The sequence below is a fragment of the Chaetodon trifascialis genome, chromosome 19, assembly GCF_039877785.1.
Source record: "Chaetodon trifascialis isolate fChaTrf1 chromosome 19, fChaTrf1.hap1, whole genome shotgun sequence".
NCBI classification, from domain to species: domain Eukaryota; kingdom Metazoa; phylum Chordata; class Actinopteri; order Chaetodontiformes; family Chaetodontidae; genus Chaetodon; species Chaetodon trifascialis.
Genome location: NC_092074.1, coordinates 14,790,122 through 14,811,372, shown reverse-complemented (window position 1 = coordinate 14,811,372; position 21,251 = coordinate 14,790,122). Strand labels below are relative to the sequence as shown.

General features: G+C 45.5%; 2 protein-coding genes across 4 annotated transcripts in view; both read left to right on the top strand.

Annotated features, from left to right (window-relative positions):
• adgb (androglobin) overlaps positions 1 to 1,703 on the top strand; it is a 35,625-nt gene extending 33,922 nt beyond the window's left edge. The window contains exons 30-31 of the mRNA XM_070986906.1: positions 813 to 996; positions 1,178 to 1,703. Of these exons, the coding sequence (XP_070843007.1) occupies positions 813 to 996; positions 1,178 to 1,306 (313 nt within the window). The 3' untranslated portion in view covers positions 1,307 to 1,703. The remainder of the gene's footprint in view (positions 1 to 812; positions 997 to 1,177) is intronic.
• Positions 1,704 to 12,515: 10,812 nt separating this feature from the next.
• The window catches only part of stxbp5a (syntaxin binding protein 5a (tomosyn)), an 84,736-nt gene continuing 76,000 nt past the window's right edge, over positions 12,516 to 21,251 (top strand). For 2 of the 3 annotated variants that reach the window (XM_070986908.1, XM_070986909.1), the window contains exons 1-2: positions 12,516 to 13,086; positions 15,362 to 15,459. In XM_070986908.1, coding sequence (XP_070843009.1) covers positions 12,949 to 13,086; positions 15,362 to 15,459 — 236 coding nt within the window. In that variant the 5' untranslated portion in view covers positions 12,516 to 12,948. The remainder of the gene's footprint in view (positions 13,087 to 15,361; positions 15,460 to 21,251) is intronic. The other variant, XM_070986907.1, reaches the window with a different exon arrangement.

The window sequence follows — 21,251 nt, the reverse complement described above, 5'->3', positions numbered from 1 at the left end:
ACCTCTTTCTCACAGTGGTGCACCACGGGGCACATCATAGATTCACACACCTGCACGCACACACACACACACACACACCACTTTTATAGCATTTGCAGAGGCGTTGCGCTGCACAGGGCAGTGTTCATTAACCAAATGAACTCCATCATCACCTCAACTGGCCTCCTCTCTTCATTAAGGTCAGCTTATAGGACATAGGCAGCCGCTTATAGTCTCCCTCTGTGTGAGTGTGTGTGTGTGTGCGTGTGCCTCAAAGGGCTGTTCCCTGTAATTTCTTTCTGAAACAAGCACACATACGTGCTAACCAACTGCCTCACTCATTCATTCTATGTACTGTGTGTGTTTCTTCTTTCCGCACACACACAAATAAATATTCTATAAATTATACAGTCAATTCTTAACAGAGAAACATCAGAATACAGTGGTTACAGCCACAACCAATCTTCTCAGATTTAAATTTGGATGTGCGACTCGGGCTGTGAGATAAGCTATGGGACTGTGTGCCTATCTCTGCATTTTTTATTTGTCCTGCCTGTGTCAACATTATCAGTTGTCCCATCTCACAAAATAGCCTGTGAAATGTGGTAGAATTTAATATTTACTCTAGTTTGAGCTGACAATATTATGTTTAATTTCTGATCCTCAACATACTCCCTTCAAAATGTTTGTGGACCGCACAGCAACACAATGCTGTGTTTCCCAGAGAAAGTCTTTCGCCATGCGTTCACGATGAATAAGCTATCCAGCATTAGCAGGATAGTGATAATTAATGTACACATGCATATTGTATCAGCCGTTGTGTACATCCGTAGACGCCACAAGGATTTTCCAGTGCTGATGGACTCGCACATAGAGGATCTCCAGCAGAAGGAACGTGTAGAGAAGATCCAGACTTACCGGTTAGTCCGAGACTACGTGCTGGAGCACCAGAAACAGCAGGAGCTCAACAGGAAGGAGCTAATGAGGTGCCAACTGGAAATGTATGAGAGCATGCAGGTCAGTCAAGACAGAGGAAGAAGTGTGTGATGTCTAAAAATGAACATGCAGACATTGACAACTACCAGTTTTGACTGTCAGAATGAAAGAGGGTGAGAAAGATCTGCTGTCGTCTGCCTTTCCCTCTGGTTAGACACCATCCTGCAACTTCTTTCTCTTTGCCTCTCCGTCTTGTCTCTAGGCAGCCTTGTGGCAGCGCTGCAAGAAGTTTCTCGATGCTTGCGAGGCATTTAGTAGCCGTCAGATGGCGGCCGTGAAAAAGGAACAAGAGGAGAAACAAGCTCTGGAGGAGACCCAGCAGGCAGTTTGAGAAAAAAACAACCCCCACCTCTGCTGCCTCCCAGCAGCCCAAGAAACATGCCAAGAGTGCTGGCAAGAAGACATGATGGTCGTTGGCACTACGTTCCTGTCTCAATTTCCTCAGTAGACACCTCTCAACAAGTCTGTGGGAACACCGAAGAATCTTTAATCACAACACCGTAGCCTTTACTTGATGATATGATACCTGACTGGAAGATTGTCTGTAAAGCCTCTGAAAAGATTGTTAATGTGTTTAGTTTTTCACCAAAGACACGGCATTTTGTATTTAATCATATTCCTTTAGCACATGTCTGAATCTGTCAACCACTGTTCACCTGCAACAGCAATCTTTGTTGTTTTTGTTCTTTCTCCTCTAGAATATGTCAAATATAGTACATTTCAACTGACAAAACGTCTGTCACTGGCTATGTGCACACGTAAAATCACTTCCCCTGTCATTGCGCTGAGAATGTCAGGCCATCTCGCTTGCAATGTATGGCTTTGACTTTTCGATGCTCAGTGTGCCTGATTATATTTGGCAAATCTTTTGTTTTCTTGAAGGTCACTGTATTGACTGTATGCCTCAAGGCATGCTGGATACAGCCAACCTCCCACAAGCTGAGTGGTACTGATTGATCGCTTAATTGATATATTCTTGCTAATAGAAGTCCACAGGAGTCCATTCCTACGAGGCCGAGACAAAGTGTTGTATATGGAAAATGCAACACAGGTAGGTGGCAGATCTTTATGACGACATGGCAGCTATCAATAATCCCCAAGGTTGAAGTGAATGCGTTTCAGAAAAGATGGATGATGGTTTGGTTCCTAATATACATAAAACTGTTTATCAATCTGGTGTTTTGTTGTGAAATGAATTTGATATGGTGAAGTAAGTGCCATTTATCTTTGCTTAGTATTTGTAGTGCATCTAGTAGGTCTCCATCCCTCAGAGAGAGTCAGCTGATCAGCTGAGGAATGAGAAGCTAAATTGGAAATGAAAGGGAAGAGGGTGCCATCTAGTGGCTGTGGATGTTAATACATCTTCATTACCATGCCTGCACTAAGCCGCTCGACCATAATGAATCATTCAATTTTGTGCTGCTGCATGAAGGAAATGATCGTTATGCTGTGTGTGTGTGCACATGTTCGAGTGTGTGGATGTGCGTGTGTGTACAAGATAGCAGAATTATTTGTGCCTGATTGTATGCGTGTGCATGTGCAAAGTCATCCTGCGGTAATCTGCTCCTGTTCTGAAGCCTTCGTGCTCTGCTGCTGACAGTTTGTTTATTAAATGTTTGTGGGAATTGATTCCCTTTCGTGATGATACTGGAGCTAAATTGCAAATATACAACATCTGAATAAGATTTGTAAGATCACTGTAGACAAACTTAAACAGTAATTTATGTGTGGGGAATATCTGCTTGTAATCTTCAATGTAAATCTGTCCACCTGCGCTCTGCACACACACTTGGAACACAATGTCTTCATGCCTGCAATTTTTTTCTGCTGATCTTCGTTATGTGTGTATTTCGCACTGCACTTTGTGCGTCTCTTCTGTCTGTCAGGCCTCATCTAGCCAACCACTATTTCTCCCCTTGTAACTGCATGACAGAACTAATCCTGAAAGCCTTGTTCCTGGCACAGAACATTCCCTCTTGTCTCTGCACTGTTCCCTCTCGCCCCATTCATTCCTCCCCTTCGAAAACATTAGCTGTTATTTGCTGTTTTCCGTACACCTAAACCCATCCTCCTCCTCCTCCTCTTTTGTGCGTGAGATATAGTGGTTGGGTGTGAGTGTGTGTGTGTGTTGCACCGTTCTGTTGTTAGAGAGAGAGGGAGATCACCCGACACTGTAATTGTCAATGACGTGTGTGTATTAACGGAGAGGCTGTTTGTTAATTGGCAGCTGTTGGCTGGTGGTTTGATGCAAATGTGTTGTGAACGACAGAAGAACACTGGCTTAACCTTGAAAACAAGGGGGCACAATGGCTGCATTCTGTGTGTGTGTGCGCGCATGTGTGTCTGAGAGAGAGCGAGATTGCATGTGTGCATTTGACTCCCCACAAGTAATAAGAGAATATTTGATTCTTAAATGGACCCACATAGCGGGATGATGAAATTAAGTGAAAGTAGATACACATTCCCTGAGTGGTGTGGAGACTGTGGTGGGTCTTTGATTCACTTTCCATTTTGGAAGTAATAATTCAAGAATGCCTTAATCAATTTCTTAGCAGTTACTTTTGTGAATGACAAAAGGGCACTCTAACTTGCAGGAATTGCTTTTCTTTTCATGGTTTCTCTCCTTTTCTGTGGCATCATCTCTGTCACATACAGTCTGCAGTATACCCGCCGTTGTCTTTCGGTGAGCTGTGGTGCTGCCTTCCCATCTCATGTGGCTCAGGATCGGGTTTCACAGCCTTCATCAAGTTCATAATGTCAGTTTAGGCTAAATTATCTCATCATGTGCCAGTTGAGCACCACACACAAGCAGACTAAATGATTTAATTACTTCATGAGAGACTAGATGCATCCAAGACAAGAGCCAGTGTCAAACTTGTTAAGCCATAAGGTGAAAAGCATGATTTGCTGAAATGAAACTAAAATGTCTTGTCTGCATCATCTTCTTCATCTGGTCTGGTCTGACAATAGTGTGCTCAAGTTACAAAATGTATAGATTAATTATACCACTCTTAAACGTACACGCCGTATACATATGAAGCTAGAGTCAGAAGACTGTTAGCTTAACTTAGCTTAGCCTGGAAGCAAGGGCTAACAGCTAGCCTGACTCCAGGAGGTCACCGGTCTGGTGAAGAAATAGTTCAAGCACGTACAATTACTGTACAAACGTTTTTATTTCTGGATATTTTCTTGTGCTTATTATACAAATGAGATATAAGGTGTTAAGCGGTGAGCTTTAGAGGTGCAGGTAGGTGGATTTTTTTCAGTTACCCCATGTTTCTGGTCTTTGTGCTAAGCTAAGCTAATTATCCTTTGGCTGTAGCTTCCTATTTAACTGGCAACTATGAGAGTGATATCGATCTTCTCATCTTCCTGTCAGCAAAAAAGCAACTAAAATGTTGAGCTATTCCTTTAAGCTATGTCTCTCATCTATACAACACCCAATGACTCTTTTTCCGTAAGAAGGTGTAGACTTATTTTCCATCCAGTCAAGAAATCTGTAATTTTCCTGCGAAGAATATGCAGCACCCTTCAAAAGCCTCGTGCTCCTTTTGCCTTTTCATTCCCGTTTCTCTGCCTTGCATAAGCACATTCGTTCCTACACACATCAGTAAAGACGTACACACACTGAGACACAGACAGACACTTCCAGCTGGCTCAGGGTGGACACGGGGTCCTCTGGCCTATTGGCTCAACATGCTGTAGCATTGTCCCATTGTTGTTGCTCTGTACCTCTGGGAGTGATGTCTCTCGAGGTCCGTCCTCAGAGCCCGCTGTGCTGATGAAAGACGGAGGAGCAAGACTTTGAGAGGAAGAAGCCTGCGCTGTCGTGGTTCAGACTCAGCTCAGACGACAAGGAGCAAAAGGCCAAGCTTTTACTGGAGGTTGACAGAGCGAGAGCAAGGGGAAAAGGTGAGGGCTCAAAGATTGACGCCCAGGCTTTACTGCAGTAATCTAAAACCCCTGTATGTCTGTCTCTAATGCGCACACACAGAAACCCAGACTTGCAGACACAGAAATGCTGACCTGGTTGCAGCTTCGTTCTCACAACCCCTCCGTTTCTTTCCCCTGCCTCACCTCACCTTGCTTTGGCTTCACTCTCTCTTCACTCTTCTTTGGAACACTCTCCAGCAACGCCACCTCTCTCTTCAGCCAACGTAGCACAGCTCTGCAGACACCAGGAGGGGGCGGGGGGGATGCGAAAATCAAATAATGAGTCAAGAGAAGTTCACACACACAAAAAAACCCCCAAAACTGCAACCCATCAGATCTGTAGGTGCAGAGCGAATGAAGCACTGAGCACAAGGTCATCATCACCACAGCAAAACAGCCCCTGTCATCAGATTTAGGCGACAAGAGGCCTATAGTGTGAGAAATCCTATGTAAGAATGTGTTTTGTTGTAACTTACACAGATTAGCTTTCTAATTGTAGCTCCTTTATTTCCCTGCGGCCGTCATTTATCAGCATCTATAAGATCCTCCAGAGACTACCAGTTAATACTTTGTAAAGATTAGTCTATTACTATTTGAAGGTCAAACCGAGTCGATATTTAAGCAGGGCTTAGGGAAATGCATGTCAGGGGGTCTGGATAAACTGGATAAGCCAGCTCTGTATGCACTTTAAGATTTGACAGTGGCAGCAGAGATAGGCAAGTTGCTATTCAAAGCACAGGCTCGGGTTGACAGCTGTCCCTCACTCAGCACATCACTACACATTTCCTACAGTGGAGGGATCAGGGCTTGGTGTGTATGTGTGTCCATACATACTGATCACAGTGTGTTTTTGTGGCTGAGCTGCCTCGTGGGACATTTGAGACCCAGTGCACCCCCTGACAGTTACACTAACTACCACTGATATGAGGAAACTTCTCATGGTGGCTGCTGTTGTGTGTTTCAGACATGTCCATAGTTATTATAGAGAAGTCATCGTGGTTGTCAGGGCAGCTGATGTAACTTCCTGTTATGCCACAGCCTGTCCAAAGTGTTTATTTCAAAAGATCTTTGATCTCAGATGTGGTTCTTTGTACCTGAATGCATATATAAAAAGATTTATTCCACATGTGCATTGTGTTAAAGAACCCTTTTGTTTGGTGCAGCACGCATCCTGCATCATTTGATGTCACTGCTTGAAGGCTCTGCCTCAGCTCATATGTGGATGAAGGGTAATCTAATGGATAGACGGCTGGATGGGAGGATACACACAATTTCCTTAAATAGCATCACAGCGACTGCTTGAATCACAACCTAATTGCCTCGTGTTTGAGATGATTGCGTTAATTCAGCAATGCAGACTCAGTTTACACAGCAGAGCTGGGAGGTGTCAGGTTGCCAATAAAACAGGAGTCTGAGTTTCATCCCACTTTATTGGATTGTGCAGTAGCCTTTCGCCAATCACAAGGGATAATTGCGCGACTTAATTTACCATCAGAGGCTGCTGAAGGAGAGGAGTCCTCTGGAAGATGGCTCACTGTCGCGCAGGCTGCCATCCTGGGAAAAAAGAAACGCAACTTTCATCAGAATCTGCTTCTCAGTGTTTGTTTCACAGCACCATCTTGTTTGGCTTCTGATTTCCTTTTTGTTATGGCACATCAGGTCATTATGCTCCAATGTGTGGACAGAGAGGACTCCCAGTGTGTGGCCACATACTAGTTAAGTGACACCGGCATGGTCATGGTGAAGTGCTGAATTGATGAAGGGTGAATTGATTGGAGCTGAAACCACACAGGGATGGCTGTACAAGGGAGTCATCAATAACCTTTTCTGTGCTCAACATTGATTATTGCTATCTTTGATAACAGGACAGGAGACTTCTCTCTTTCTCTGTCTCCCACTCTGTCTCTCTCTCTGACAGAGAGAGTTGTGTTTCCGTCACCTTTGGGGACACTACATAGACTTTGTGGAGACTAACCCTAACCAATAATCGTAAGCACTACTTGTCTAACCCTAACCCAAAGTCCCCACAATGCATACACACACAGACAACCCACACATCCCTTTGTGCGTAAATTTCCATTGAATTTATAATTTGTAAGAAAAGAGTATAGTGATACTTTAAGGTCTGAGTCAAACATAATACCAGTAAAATCATGGTAGCCTTTCATTGACTGTATTGGATTTCCCCTCTGCTCCTTCAAAGGACTGGGACTGACAGTAGCACTGGTCTCGACTCACTGAGTCTGTGACATTGAACTGAGGACAAAGTGCCGTCCACCTCTCGTGTCTCTTGCTTCAATCTCCGGATGGCTGGTTTAAGTAAACTTAATTTTGGCTGCACGCCGACTGCAGCCTCTTTCTAAGAAATCTGTCCTCCCAGAGGTCCTGTGTCACTGCGACGGTAACATTGGCAATGCCCTTTCTTTTAATAGTGGCATCCATCTGCTCGGCTGCGTGTGGGTATGCGTGCGTCTCTGTGTGCGTGTATGCGTGTGCGTGATGGTCAGCTTATCGCCTGGGCTGATTACTGGAATTGATACCAGCTGTGCAGCCCCGAGTCGCGACAAACTGATGCCGTGTCACGTCCATCCCCTGAGCTGTTTGCACTAACATGCCTGCACACACACACACACACACACACACACACACACACACACACACAGAAACAAAACTGCAATTTCAGTCATATCTGGCTTGTCGGGGACGTATGACCTTACGACCTTGAAAGCTTGATTAAACAAGATGTCTAACTGTTATCCTTTCTTGACAGCCTTTTTTTTTGCCCCTATCTCCCATTTGTCAAAATTGAGGTGTGATGCCAGGATCATAAACTCATGCTTGTATTAGACGCCAGCGTTTTGATTAGCAGCTCTACGGACGTGATGAAGGCTTTATGGTATAGTCAATTTCTCCACCCCCATCTCCTCATCTCTCTTATCCTCCCATCAATATTTATAAGCCCTGCTCTAACCATAAGGGCTGGTTGGTGAGTGAGTGGGTGGGTGGGCTGTGTGGAGGGACGTTTACAGATGTACCTCCAAGCTTTGTTACCTTCCGCATGCAACACATCTACATGTGCATTTGCAGGAGCAATGTTTGACTTTGAAAACATCCTCTTATTGAATCAGGCAGAGACAGTGAAGTGTTCCCTCAAGGGCATTGGCTCATTATCTTGCAATTCCTCTGGGTTGTGTGTGTGTGTGTGTGTGTGTGTGTGTGTGTGTGAAATGCATGCGTCTGTCTGCATGTATTGTATGTGTATCATGCATTTTTTTGTCAGCTCGATATTTTGCTCTTCAGCTGCTTTGTGTGTGTTTAAGCTCTTGTGACCAACAGTTTGTGTGTCGTCTGCTTGTTTCTTTTAATCACAAGCCCCCAGCGTGTGTGTGTGTGTGTGTGTGTGTGTGTGTGTGATAGTTATGTATATCCTCCTGCTTGTTAGCTAGTACTGCATATAGTGGCTGTATGAGGACACAGCGGCAGGACGCCACAGGAAGGCTTGGGGTCAGAAGTCCTAAACTCAGGTGTGCTATGATGCGCTTGATTAACTACAGCTGTCAGTGAGGGCGGAAGGTCCATGTCCCTCCAGTCCTTCTGCATGACAGGCAGACGCCCCAACTCTCTGCGACCTGCTATTGTCCCCTGTGTCCCTCTGGGTTTTTCACTTTCTCAAGACAACGCAGGGCCTTGCTGCTGTAGGGGTCAAACAGGGCTGACTGTGATGCCTGCAGCTCTGGGGCTGCATGGCGTGGTGCTGTGGATGAATCACTCCTGAGTGTTTGGGGCAAGATTTCAGGTGGCTCAAATCCTCTAGAGGTGAGTAGCATGTGTGCGCGGACATATATTCTCAGTGTTTAAAAATGTGAATATCAGAGGGCATGCAGTCCTGTGCTGTGAGATAATGAGATGCATGTAGTATGTGTATGATACGAGGAGATGCATATTCATGATCTGTGAGCAAACATCTGTGTAAGATTTGCAAATTTGCACATGTAGGTAGGCGTTTTCACGTCACTCCGCTATCTGCTGTCTAACAATACGCTTAAACCTCTGCTGCATCGGTGCGTCTTCAGCACCTGAGGGAAAAAAGTTCTCTAAAATATGCATGAATGTAGATGGAGCGTTTTTGATTCTGTGTCAATTGATTAACTCAGCAGTGCCTGGAAAAAGCTGGTGCCACTGCGCTCGAGTCGTTTCAGCAAAGCCGGTGGGTATAACGCTAATGCAGTGGCTGCCTGATACAGTCAGTCATAGCTATCATGCTGTAGACGCTCCTGGCTCATCCACCCTTACCTCTGACCTGGGATTAGCAGTGGATTAGCCCACCACTCATGTGCACAGCGGCTAATAGAGCTGCGTGTGCTCAATTTGTGTATTTCCGAGGGTTACGGAGTTGAATGATAATACATAGAGAGGCAGGGTGTTCAGCGCAGGTATGTTAGTGGGTCTGCTCCTCTTTAAGCCTCTTTACACCAGCTCCCAGTAGGTTTCAGAATAGATTTTAAGATTTTACTGATTACATTCAAGACTCTTCATGGCCTCTCTTTGTGCTGCATCTCCGACCATATGTGCTACTACTTACTTTGAGATCCTCGGGCAAAGGTCTTCCTGTCGCAGAGGCCCGGCTGAAAACTGAAGGGGACAGAGCGTTTGCAGTGGGGGCCCTGAGGCACTGAAACGTTCTGCCTGAGGAAATCAGGTCAGCTGAGTCAGTGATCTCCTTCAAGTCCCTTCTTAAAACAAGCTTTTATCGCAGATCATTTCCTGATTTTACTTAAATTTCCTGTCTTTTAATTCCTTTAAAAATGTTTTTGTCTCTTCCTATTCTTACCTTCTTTCTGAAGGACTTTGTAATGTTGATTTTGAAAGATTCTCTCTTTATAAAATGATTATTATTTAAAGCATAAAGCCATATTTCTGTGACCGTATATAGGATTACATCTCTGCCTGTCCATCCCTCTCTCTTGTCTTTCTGTCCTGGTCTCTTTACCCTTTGGCCCTGTACAAAAAAAGGAAAAACAACACAGCACTGCCTCACTGAAAAGCCTTATCAACGAGCACAAACACAGCAGTCAGAGTCGAAATACAACACACACATATACACACAATGCAGCCAGATGAATGGCCGCCGCCATGACACAATGGTGCTAAATTAATTCACTGATGTCAGAGTCGCCAAAGCCCTCCCCTCCCACATCACTCACTCTCTCTCACACATGCAAGGATGGACTAATAAGGACCTCTTTGTTTCCCTGCGTAATGTATTCTGGATCAGGCGGTATCAGTTGGGGTTGGAAGGTGCGTATGGTCAATTTCTGTTCATTATGCAAATCAGCATTGCAGCAATTGTTCTCAAGCCACCCTGGTATGGAATTAATAATTAGCTCCCTGTGCTCTTCATATCTTTTTGTGCCCCCTTACTCAATAGCATTTTCATTTCCTTGATGCATACTTTGCATCAGCAGCGACTTATCCAAGGCCTTACGTGGAAACACGCACGGAGAAGCTCATTTAATCAGCACTGATTATTACAATGTGCACCTATGGTGGATGCAGAAATGCCCTTTTTTGGACCGTCTTCAGTTTAGGACAGAGCTGGTATCAGATGCAAGCACAGTTATTACTTCCGCCGCTGCACCCCTGTCCCTGCTGCTGGCGGCAACCTGTCTAAGATGAACGTGTTAGCAAACAGCCCAAACAGGTGGCAACGCCGGTGTCACTCAAGCGTGAGCGGCCTCAGCTGAGCTTGTCAAGTCTGGTACTTTCATCTGTGACCTTACAAACATGCACAGATGCACTGAGGTTTTGAACTCAAGTCAGTCAAGCTTGGGGGGGGGACTGGTGGTAAAGTTTGCTCCCGTCATAACAATAATTATGACGGGAGCAAAGGAGGAAGTCAGGTGAGCTATTCAAACAGACTTTCACCCAGGAGATCACTGGTCATGTCCCGTGTGAATCTCAAAGTCAATGCTGACTTTTTTAAAGTTACGATGTACTTCAATTATGTCATATACGTAACGGAACTTGAGTTATGTACAAATAATACAGCTAATGTACTTATTTTAACCCCAACTATGATCTTTTCCTAAACCTGTGCATGGAAGGGTTGCCTGCAGTCGCGCTGGCCAGCCCTGAAATCTGATTGGCCGCCCCAAGTGCCACTCCATTATACTAAAGTATGATTGGCTATCTGCCCAGTGAGAGGCATCTGGACATTACACAGAACCTAACCAACTGGTTTTGTTTGCAGTTTGCGATCTCTGCTTCTTTTTTATTGCAGCCATGCATAACGTAGCCTGTACTGCCAACTTTTGATGAAAGTGCACTTTGTGTAGCCCAGTTTATTTGCTCCAAACCAGTTCATGGAAATGTGCCTAATTCACATTTTCTTTTTTTGTGTTGCTTCACAATTAGATGGGAACATGGCTATTATCATTAACCCCAAATTTACTGTTCAGGTGAGCATCACAACAATCAGCTGAGTTGACTCCAAAATAGCCATCTATCTGTCATCTGTACTGCTGATCCTTGTTGTGGTCTGGAGCCCAGCTCACACTGGACTAGAGCTGGTGTACATGCCTGGAAAAGTAATCAATGGGCTGACACACATATAGACAGACAGCCATTAATCTCACAATCATATCTATGGCAATTAAGTGCCACCGAATCTGCATATGTTTGGGGGGAAAGCCATGCTGATATAAGGAGAACATACAAAATGCACACAGTTCCTGCAAAACCACCTGTTTTCAGTGCTGGATGAGTGAAATCTACAGAAGTGTGGTTTTCAAATAAAGGCTTTATGGCCTTTGCCTGTGATAGTTCATGTGTTACAGCTGGCAGGCGCAGGGGCCTTTCCCAAACCATCCCTCCTCACTAGCTCCTCACTATGATGAGTTAGTCTTGCCTGAAGTCACACTCGCAGCTGTGAAGGGTTCTCCATATTAAGAGGGAGGATAGGACGCCACCATAAGCGAGAAACAGCCGTCACCATGGACACTGATAGACTCATTGCTTGCTCAGCTGTTGGCTCCACTGTATACCTGCAAATGTTTTTTCGTGGCTGGATGTATAAGTCAAATGTAAGAAGTATTTAGGGTTAAAGTGACGTTTGTATTTCTCCTTTTTTAATTTAAATTGTCACATTTTCTTTGATTTTTGTCTAAACCCAAATACAATGTAAGGACAATATGGCATGCACACTTGTGCAATGCTTCTTCAATTTTCCAGTGGCGCACAGCAAGCTTTTATAGTCTACTTTCACTCTCCATTATGGTTTGGGATGGCCTTTAATATGACGATCCTGCCATGCGAGCACACAAACAAGAGGCGCAGTGGGTAGGGCGAGGGTGTACTGGAAAATATGGGACTGAGCCTCCGTTTGTCTGCCTGTCTGTCTCCACAGACACTCGCAACGCTGCAGCATCCGAGCATCACAAGCATCACCAGGTGCAGTGGAGCAAAACCTCTGTGTGCGTGAGAGGGAGGGAGGGAGGCGTTGTCGCTGGGGGCAGATGAAAGGAGGAGAGAGAGAACGAGAGAGAGAGAGAGAGAGAGAGAGTGGGCTGGCAAGGTGGCGGGATTTGTGTTGAAGCCTCTCCTCTGTCAGACATGCGCAAGAGCGTCAGCAGCAACAGCAGCAGCAGCAGCACCACCACTGCGCTGCGTTTCCGCCTTGGCTGAGCGGCGCACACAGCCGAGAGGGGAGGGGAGGGAAGCCGAGAAGACGAGCGGAGCCACCGAGACGCAGTGGTGCACAGCACGGACTCCGAGCAAATCACGCCGACGCACCAACATCCCAGCAGCCCGTCGTCCAAATTTGCACGTCAAGAGGCGACCTGTGCGTTGCGCGCCAGAGACTTCCAGCATGGAGACTGCGCTAAAAACCAAGCACTAAAATGTGAGATTTACAGAGGAAATCAGGCAGAGAGAGCGCGCGCGCGCGCATGTGTGTGTGTGTGTGTGTGTGAGAGAGAGAGAAAGTGGCTATCCCCTTTATCTTTTGCGGGTGATCTCAATTCTGTGCTCTGCAGTCCGAAAATGAAGAAGTTCAACATCAGGAAGGTGCTGGACGGCTTGAAAGAGGTGTCCTCCTCCACCCCGGCTGTCCAAGTGGGGCCACAAGAGAACCACCAGATCCAGGAGACCATCCAGTCCGAGCATTTCCAGCTCTGCAAGGTGGGCGAGCCTGATGATTTTATCACACAGTTGTTTTCCTCACGGGCAGCCCTCCTTTTCGCATGTGACGCTTTTATTATTCTGTTTTTTAATATCAGTTTGCACTGCGCTCATCCCATCCCAGGATACAGCAGGTGCGACGGAGCTCCACACAATAGATTAATCAATGGGCAAAGCATTTTGCTCGAGCACCTGCTGGCTGAAGGTTTGTTTAACATTTGGCAGGAATCTCGTTTAGGAAGAGAGTCGTTAAAGCGTGTGCCGTGCTCGTCCAAGGCATGCTCTGTCACACACCTAACTACACTGCGCATACTGTATGGCGAGTGCGCTCTGGCGACAGAATAATAAACATTGCTAAGTTCCTCCAGGATGGGGTTGCATGTGTTTGGCCTGTAATTTAGCGAGGACGTTTCTCTAACCAATCAGTTATTTGGGATAAATCATCCTCTGTGAAAAATGCCACAGCGTTTGCTGCATGTGTGCTTGGCATGATCTGTCATATCGAGGGGTTGGGCCACACTGATCCCCTCTTGCATAATCTGCTGGGTTTGGATTAGCAAAACGGTGGTTTCTGATGTGTGTGTGTGTGTGTGTGTGTGTGTGTGTAAGAGGGTGTGTGTTTCCCTTTTGCGTTGTCTTTTCCCCCTTGTGTGTCTCCATCCTCTTCTTCCCTCTCTTAGACACACCTCTCACACTCCTCTCTCTCTCTCCCTCACACACAAACACACACACTGCTTTACCCCAAGATCATTGATCCATTGGGGACTGATGGCGCCTGAAGTGAGTGTTTGGAAAAAATAAAAAAATAAAAGCCTTGCCTTACTCAATCTGACTTGGCCACAACAATGGATAGAGTTAATAAACACTCTGGCAATTTATGTGCCATGCATGGTCCTCTATAATGTTAAATCAGGATTTCCCCAAGCGTGCCCTAATGGTTTGGTGTGGCCTTTTATAGACACCACTGTGTGCTTGCTATTGATCTCCCCGCACGTTTAACCCACATTTGAATTTCAAACCTGCATGGTTGTAACAGGCTTTCTGTGGATTCTTTTTAAGATTTTGAACTGTAAAATCAACATGTCTATCAGGTATTTTCTGGTTTTGATAGCTTTTTGAAATATAGGCTTGTGCAGTGGTGTTACAGGACTAAACACACAACCTTTAGATCTGCTAGCGATTGTAGTCCATTGGTGTTGATTGGCTGAGTCTCTGGGCACCTCTGGAAGTCAGGGAAGAGTCATATGACTGTTGCCCCTGTCTGTTTCAGAGACACCAACCACCAACCAGACAGCATCGCAATGTGCAGAAGTCCAAGGCTAGGCCAGATTAACTTTTAAAAACTGATAATCTCAACCATCCTCAGAAATAATAAGGTAGAGTGCCTGACGTCAGGACTGAAAAATTAGATAACACCATCTAGAGTCAACACACCTGAGGGTTTAGGGGATGTTGTGGTTTTGTGGCTAGAAACACCAGCTGTGAGATTTCAGGTTTGATTGACACTGCAGCCTAAATATGCCTACCAACCGCATCTGATTAAAGTCTCTTTGAACAAGACCCCGTCCTCCTTCCTGCACCTTGGCTGTCTGCGTGGACAGAAACTCTCTGTAATGTGTCTCTGTGAGGAAGGCAGGTGTCTCTGCTGCACTGAGTGCTTCTTATGTAACGTGCTTTAGCCTTCTGCCGCTAAGCAAACAAATCCAACAGCCCACCACCGGCTGACTGATGCCATAAAGCTCCAGTCTCACACACGCACAGACACACACAGAGGATGGACAAAAAACCAGAAACACCTAACAATGGGTTACCCTCCAAGAGGAAGCTCCGCAACAGATCATAACCAAATGCTCTGTATGGGTGTGTTTTGCGTGCTTTTTATTTCTAGACTTCAGTGTAATCACGACCTCATGTGGGAGGCAGTGAGAGAAGGGAAAATGAGATAAAGAGAGGATTGATAGAGAGAGGAAATCTCAAAATAGTCCCACGATTATAAAAGGATCCTAAAAAGCAAAGCCAAATATCAGCAAAGAACAAGGGTAACCATGCAGGGAAAGAGCATTCGGCCCTCTCTTTCACTTTCTCTTGTCTGTGCAATTTCAGGCTTTACATTTCTGTTTCATAACACTTTGCACATCCATCTGGCACCATTTGTTTACCGAAATCATGTGTGTGACATCCTTTGACAAAACAACACCCCTGCTGTGAAATTCAAATTGATATCCCCTCTAACGCATTCTCTTTTTTTCCCCTCATCTCTCTGCGCATCTCCCAGACTGTCCGTCATGGCTTTCCCTATCAGCCGTCGTCCATGGCTTTCGACCCGGTGCAGAAGATACTGGCCATTGGCACCCAGAGTGGGGCTCTCAGATTGTATCCTTTAGTCACCGTTGAGCTTTTATAGGTTACTGTAGCCTATTGCAGCTCCTTTGGGTCCCTGCATCCCCAGGAGGCAGCAGCAGGTAAGTGAACAGATGTCTGAGCTGCCATATTCAGATGCTGATGTACTGGTGGGGTTTCTTGGGATTTAAAGAGTATGCTGAAGAGTTTTTAACTAGCATTTGTGGGTCGCCGGTCACCTTGAGCTCTGAAAGGATAAAATCTTTGTCGCCGTCCTGCGTCCCTTGAATGCCACATTTCCTCACTGTTGCACACACTTTCGCATATTTAAGATCACATGAAATGTCATGAAGAAGTCCACATTTAGCCACATATTAAAGCATGTGCTGCAATTCAGCCTGAGAAGTAAGTGGCTGAGGTAGCTCGTGCTGGCTTCCTCTCAATGTGAGGACGTTTACACAAACAGGGACAACAGCTTGCGATGAAATGGCACCGCGGGGAGTCGTATAGCTTCATAGAACGCCCGCGAGCTCGCCTGTGTCAGGCTGCTTTTACAGGTCCTCCATGTGTTCTTCTGCCTGTCCGACAACCTTTGCCAGCTCATTACAGTGTGATGAAGAGCTGTCCGCCTGGCTGTCCCTCGTTCCCACCTGCTGGTAGCTATGGCTGTGACTCAGTCTCGCTCACCTGCGCTGGAAAGGTGAGGATAAAAACAGAGACCCTCTCAGACAGGGGAGGGTGAGGACAGAGTCTACAGAGCCATGTTTACCAGAGTAATAAAAAGACAACAGTGTTCAGTCCAGGTACCCTTAGTATGTTTTCTGTTCTCCTCAAAAGCAGAGTGAGGGAGGCAGAAGACGAGATAATGACGTGCCACTTTTTTCAATAGAAACCACAAACTTCTTCATCCAAAGTAAAGCAGATTCTGTCAGTGGTACACATGTATTAGAAGATAGGAGATGAAATCCCTCCTCCGTAGATGTACTATGTCGGGGTGATGCAGGAACTGGTGAATAAGCTTAATGGGGCTTAGGTCTTGCTGGCGGCTGCATTACTCCTGTGAGCTCCAGACTGGGTAAACTCAGGATGAGAAAAAGCTGTACTCCTGGTGTAAAAGCAGCCTATAACCAATCAGCTTAGAGATCAAAACGCGCTCTCCCTCAGACTATCCTGAGTTCGGGGGAAATGATCTCGTCAGATGGTTCCTCCTGGTTGAAACCGGCCACTTTGAAATTGAATGAGCGGAGGAGTCTCTCTTTGTGTTCGAGTGATGCGCAGCGGATAGAGTCTTATCTGAGTCAGGGGAAGGTGAATTGGGAGTCAGCCATCTATTCTTTGGTTGTGGTTCTCTTCCTGTGTCATTTACTGTTTAGTCAGCCCTGTCTCTTTATCTGTGGCACAGATGACGAGGGCATAATGGAGATTTTATGCTGCAGCTCGTGGGTTTTTCATATGCTGTATGTTAGTTAAAGTTCGAGCAGGTGGCTTGTTTTGTGACATCCTGGGACTCCTGATACACATCTATGTCCTGGAGCTCATTATTTTTGCATTTAGTAGGAACTCGCAGCTATCGGTGTCTACGCGTGTTTGTGTGTATGTGTGTTTGCTTGCCTGGCTGGCCTGCCAGGACATTTGGCTGCACCTCTCTCCCATGGAGGATTACAGGAAGTGGCAGATCAAGGGCCTCAGCCTGGCAGCGTGGCGGAGGACTGAGAATTACAGCAGGAACAGGAGGTGTGTGTGGCTGTGTACATGTCTGCGAGTGAATATGTGCGTTCATGTCTGTGTGCGTGCGTGAATCCTCAGAGGAGACGGCTGATCCCTCTAGCTGTAAAGCCAATCACTACCGTGATCCCCCCGAAAACTGCCCCCTGTTTGATGCTCACCACTGCCTCTGAATCTGCCTCCACTGTCCAGCTGAGGATATGACAATGTCCCTTTGGTGTTGTCTGGAGGAGGGAAAGAGGGGAATAGAGAAAGAGGTTGGAGGGAGAGCCGGCAAGAGAGGACAGGCCGATACATGAACGCAAGCAGAGAGAGGGAATAGATGGGAGAGAGTGAGGGAGGCAGGCTATTACCTGCTTCAAGATCTAATGGCCAAGAATAGAATCCTTATTGATCTGTGTGTGGTAATGCACTGAGACAGATATGCACGCACACACACACACACACACACACACACACACACACGCACACACACACGCACTCTGATGTCAAATGTTTTCCACCAAATATCCCAGCAGCGAAAAGAAGTCGTGAGCATTTGGAAAAAGGTTTCGCTGTGCAAGCAGTCCTCGCATATTAGCTCTTCATTGGATTAGTGGTGTAATTTCCAAAATAAGCAGAAATGCTGTGTTCTGAAAAAAAGCTCTAATGATTTTGGGCGTTGAGACAAAGTGTTTGTAATAAGAGAGAGGGCTGCGAAAAGAAGAAGGAACCATCCTTATTTCCTTCCTCTGTATGCCCTTTATTTCTTGACCAGACAGAGCCAAATATATTTCACCGATGCCACTTGTCACTTCATCTAATGGCTCAAGCCCAAAACTTTCCTTCAAGGCTCTTTGGTCATTAGATTACGCCATCAGCAGAAGGTTGTTAAAACAGAGCATCAACAGACCAAAAAGTTGGACCAATTCAACATGATGAGCTGCATCTGTGTGTCGACAACATAATACAGTGATATTATGAATGTTCATCAGAGCTGGCAAAAATAAAGTCTGTGCTTCACTTTCAGAATTGCTCGTTTAAATTATATGATAGAGATTAGATTTCTGTATGTCGACAGGAAGTGTGTTGCTACACAACAGGAAAAGTGGAATTATAATCTGTAGGGCGGGAAGTGGAATGTCAAGTGTCAAAAACTTCCTTGTTTACTTATTTGTTGATCAGATATTTCCTGCTCCAATTCAGGAAATAAGGAAACTTTGCTAACTGTTTTTTATTCTGGAAAAACTTGCTTAAAATAGCACTAAATGCTCATTGCATCAGGAAGTCTGACATTATTGTACGTTGCATATTTATTCCTCACTCTGCAGTTGGGTATCTTATGGCGATGGTGTGTCTTGTGCTGTTATTAAGTAGCTGTCCAGTGCTCGGACAGAATCGGTCTAGGATGTAAATAAATTTTTCTCTAATGGAAAATAACTCACCACACTCGGTAATTGAAATTTATACTCTGCTGGTTCAGTTTGTTTGTTAAAGGCAAACATAATGTGAGTGGAAATTAGCAATTTTTCCATAGCACTGTGTAATGGGACATTCTGTCACTCCCTGATGGAAAACATGGTGCAGGAGCCTTATTGGATGATTCTGGCAGCATACATTTCAATGTCTATGTATTTTCGTGTGTGCATCTGTTTCCTGGGTGGTCTGCAGCTGAGGGTGTACCAGTGTGGCGGCCTCACTTCGACGGAGAGACGGCTCTTTACTGGTGGTGGCCAGGAGAGATGGCAGCACTATAACTCAAAGACTCCCTGTGAGCCAGCAATAGATCAAATTGTCACTCCATGCTCTGCCAGATTATCTCATCGGCAGGCGCAGGACATCATAGGACTCACACATACAAATGGGGGGGGCGTGCGCACACACACACACACACACACACACACACACACACACACACACACACACACACACACACACACACACACACACACACAGTTATTAATTCAGGATAGACATTTGGAGATGGCAGAGCCTAACACACACATTTCTGCTCTCTCACACACGCACAAACACAAGCATACGACGGTAGATGACTTGTCCAAATGTTAGCGGATGTGCACACGCAAATACTGTATGTGTACTGACTCACACAGACGGGCAAACGTTTGCACATGCAGGTGGACAGCGTTTGCCGAGACAACTTCGTAAACACGCACAGACTTTGCAGTAACCGCCGTGACTGGCAGTGGCCCTGTGCAGCTTTCGGCCGTAGCACAGAATGACTGTGACGTACTGTACCTTCATCATCAATCTTCCCTCTGATTCACTTGGTCCGAGCTCGGTCCGCAGTCACCTTACCGAGCTCTCTCCGACTGGAGCACTGAATGGGAATCATTTTCTGTGTTGAAATAGAAATTGCAGCTCAGCAGCAGCTGATGGAATTTCATTGGTATAGTACAGACAAATGAAAGCGTTGGATTATAGCTTACAATCACTGGAGAGCTTCACAGCGTGTGTGCGTGCATATTTCCCTTTGTGAGCAAAGCTTGATGGAATTCTCTATGTGTTTCAATGTATGTGAGAAGAAGACTAACGTGATATGAGACTAGTTTCACAGTAGTTCACAGATCCCGCTAGCTGTATATAATTCATACGTGTGCGATGACGGTAATGGATTTAGATTCATTTTGCATGTTTCCAGCATCTTCAAAGACAGAGGGATGTTAAATGGTGAAAAAAGTTCTTGAGCTGAGCTCTCTTTCCAGTTTATCGCTTAAAGAGTGCGGGAGCCTCTTTTCAGGTCACAGATCATTTGTTTATTCATTTATTCTTCTATCTGTTTTGTTGCATCTTTATTCTCTTCCCCCTCTCTTGCTCTCTCCTCTCTGGGGTTGTCAGTTGCAGGCGAACTCTTCTAGATGGCTCTCCGTAGTGCAGACCAGCCCTGGGGTTGTATGTTTGTGTTCAGTTATGCAATGTGCTGGAGCGTGGCGCAGCAAAGACGAGGCCGACTGAGACAGCAACAGTCTCATCAAAGGAGTTAAGCTGCTCCCGCCGTCACTGTGTTACATGCAGTATGTTGCATGTATGAGTGAATTAAGCATCTGCATGTGTGATCAATACGTGCATCTGCATTTACCATGTGCCGTGTTGCACCTGTGGTGATACTTAGGACAATTTCTTACTGCGACGGTGGTTAGCGGATTAGCTCGTGGTAGCGTATGGGGGATAAAAGACTGGGAAAGAGGAGAGGTATCACACAAAATCAAGAGGGATTAGTATCTCATCCCGGTTGACCTCATTTTACTTTTCACACAAGTGGGACAAGGATCGGGGAAGAGAGACAAGAGAGAATAGCTTGAAATGAAGTCATCTTTTGCATCTGATGAGAGAGTTTAATGGTGTGTGTGTGTGTGTGTGTTTAAAGAGCTGCTGGTAGGGTTGGAGGAGTCAGCTTGTGTCTGCCAGATGGTATTTAAAAAAAATGGTTAAAAGTAGAGTCCGTGGCGAGGTCACCAGAGAGCTGCAGAGATGCGGCTTTCATGTCAGTTCAGTGCACATCAACTTCACACCATTACTGGAAGGAAGGACGCATGTGTGCGTGCTTGTGTGTGTTTGTGTACCTGTTCGCTGTAGTGAAGTTAATAAAAGACCTCTTGTGCACCGCGTTTCATCTTTCATGCTCTGGGAAAGCACTCAGCTTCCTCTGTTCTATCGGTTCTTCGAAATAGAAAACAAATTTTGCTGCATCAGTACCACAACAATGTAGTCGCTACTCCTCTCTGTCCAATATCCTGACAGTATGTCCTACTTAAGTCCTTTAGCCTTGACAAGCCCCAAATGGGATCTGGGTTTAGGATGATTAAAGTTGTGCTGCCATGTTGCTTCTCTTCAATTATTTAGTGTACATTTAGCTCCAGCTTTTACTCCTCATGCTCCCTGTCCCTTATATCTGCCAACTCGTGTCTTGCCAGAAGTGATCGCCCTCCAGCGTCTTCAAGTGAAACACATGACTTTGAAGGTTAGTCATGTTTTACCAGTCCGCTAATGGAAATGTGCACATGCAAGAAATGCAATGCACACAGTCTTTCTTCCTCCGGTGAGTCATCACAATTCAGAAAGCGGTGTGATATTTTTGTTCACTAGAAAGCAATGTTATT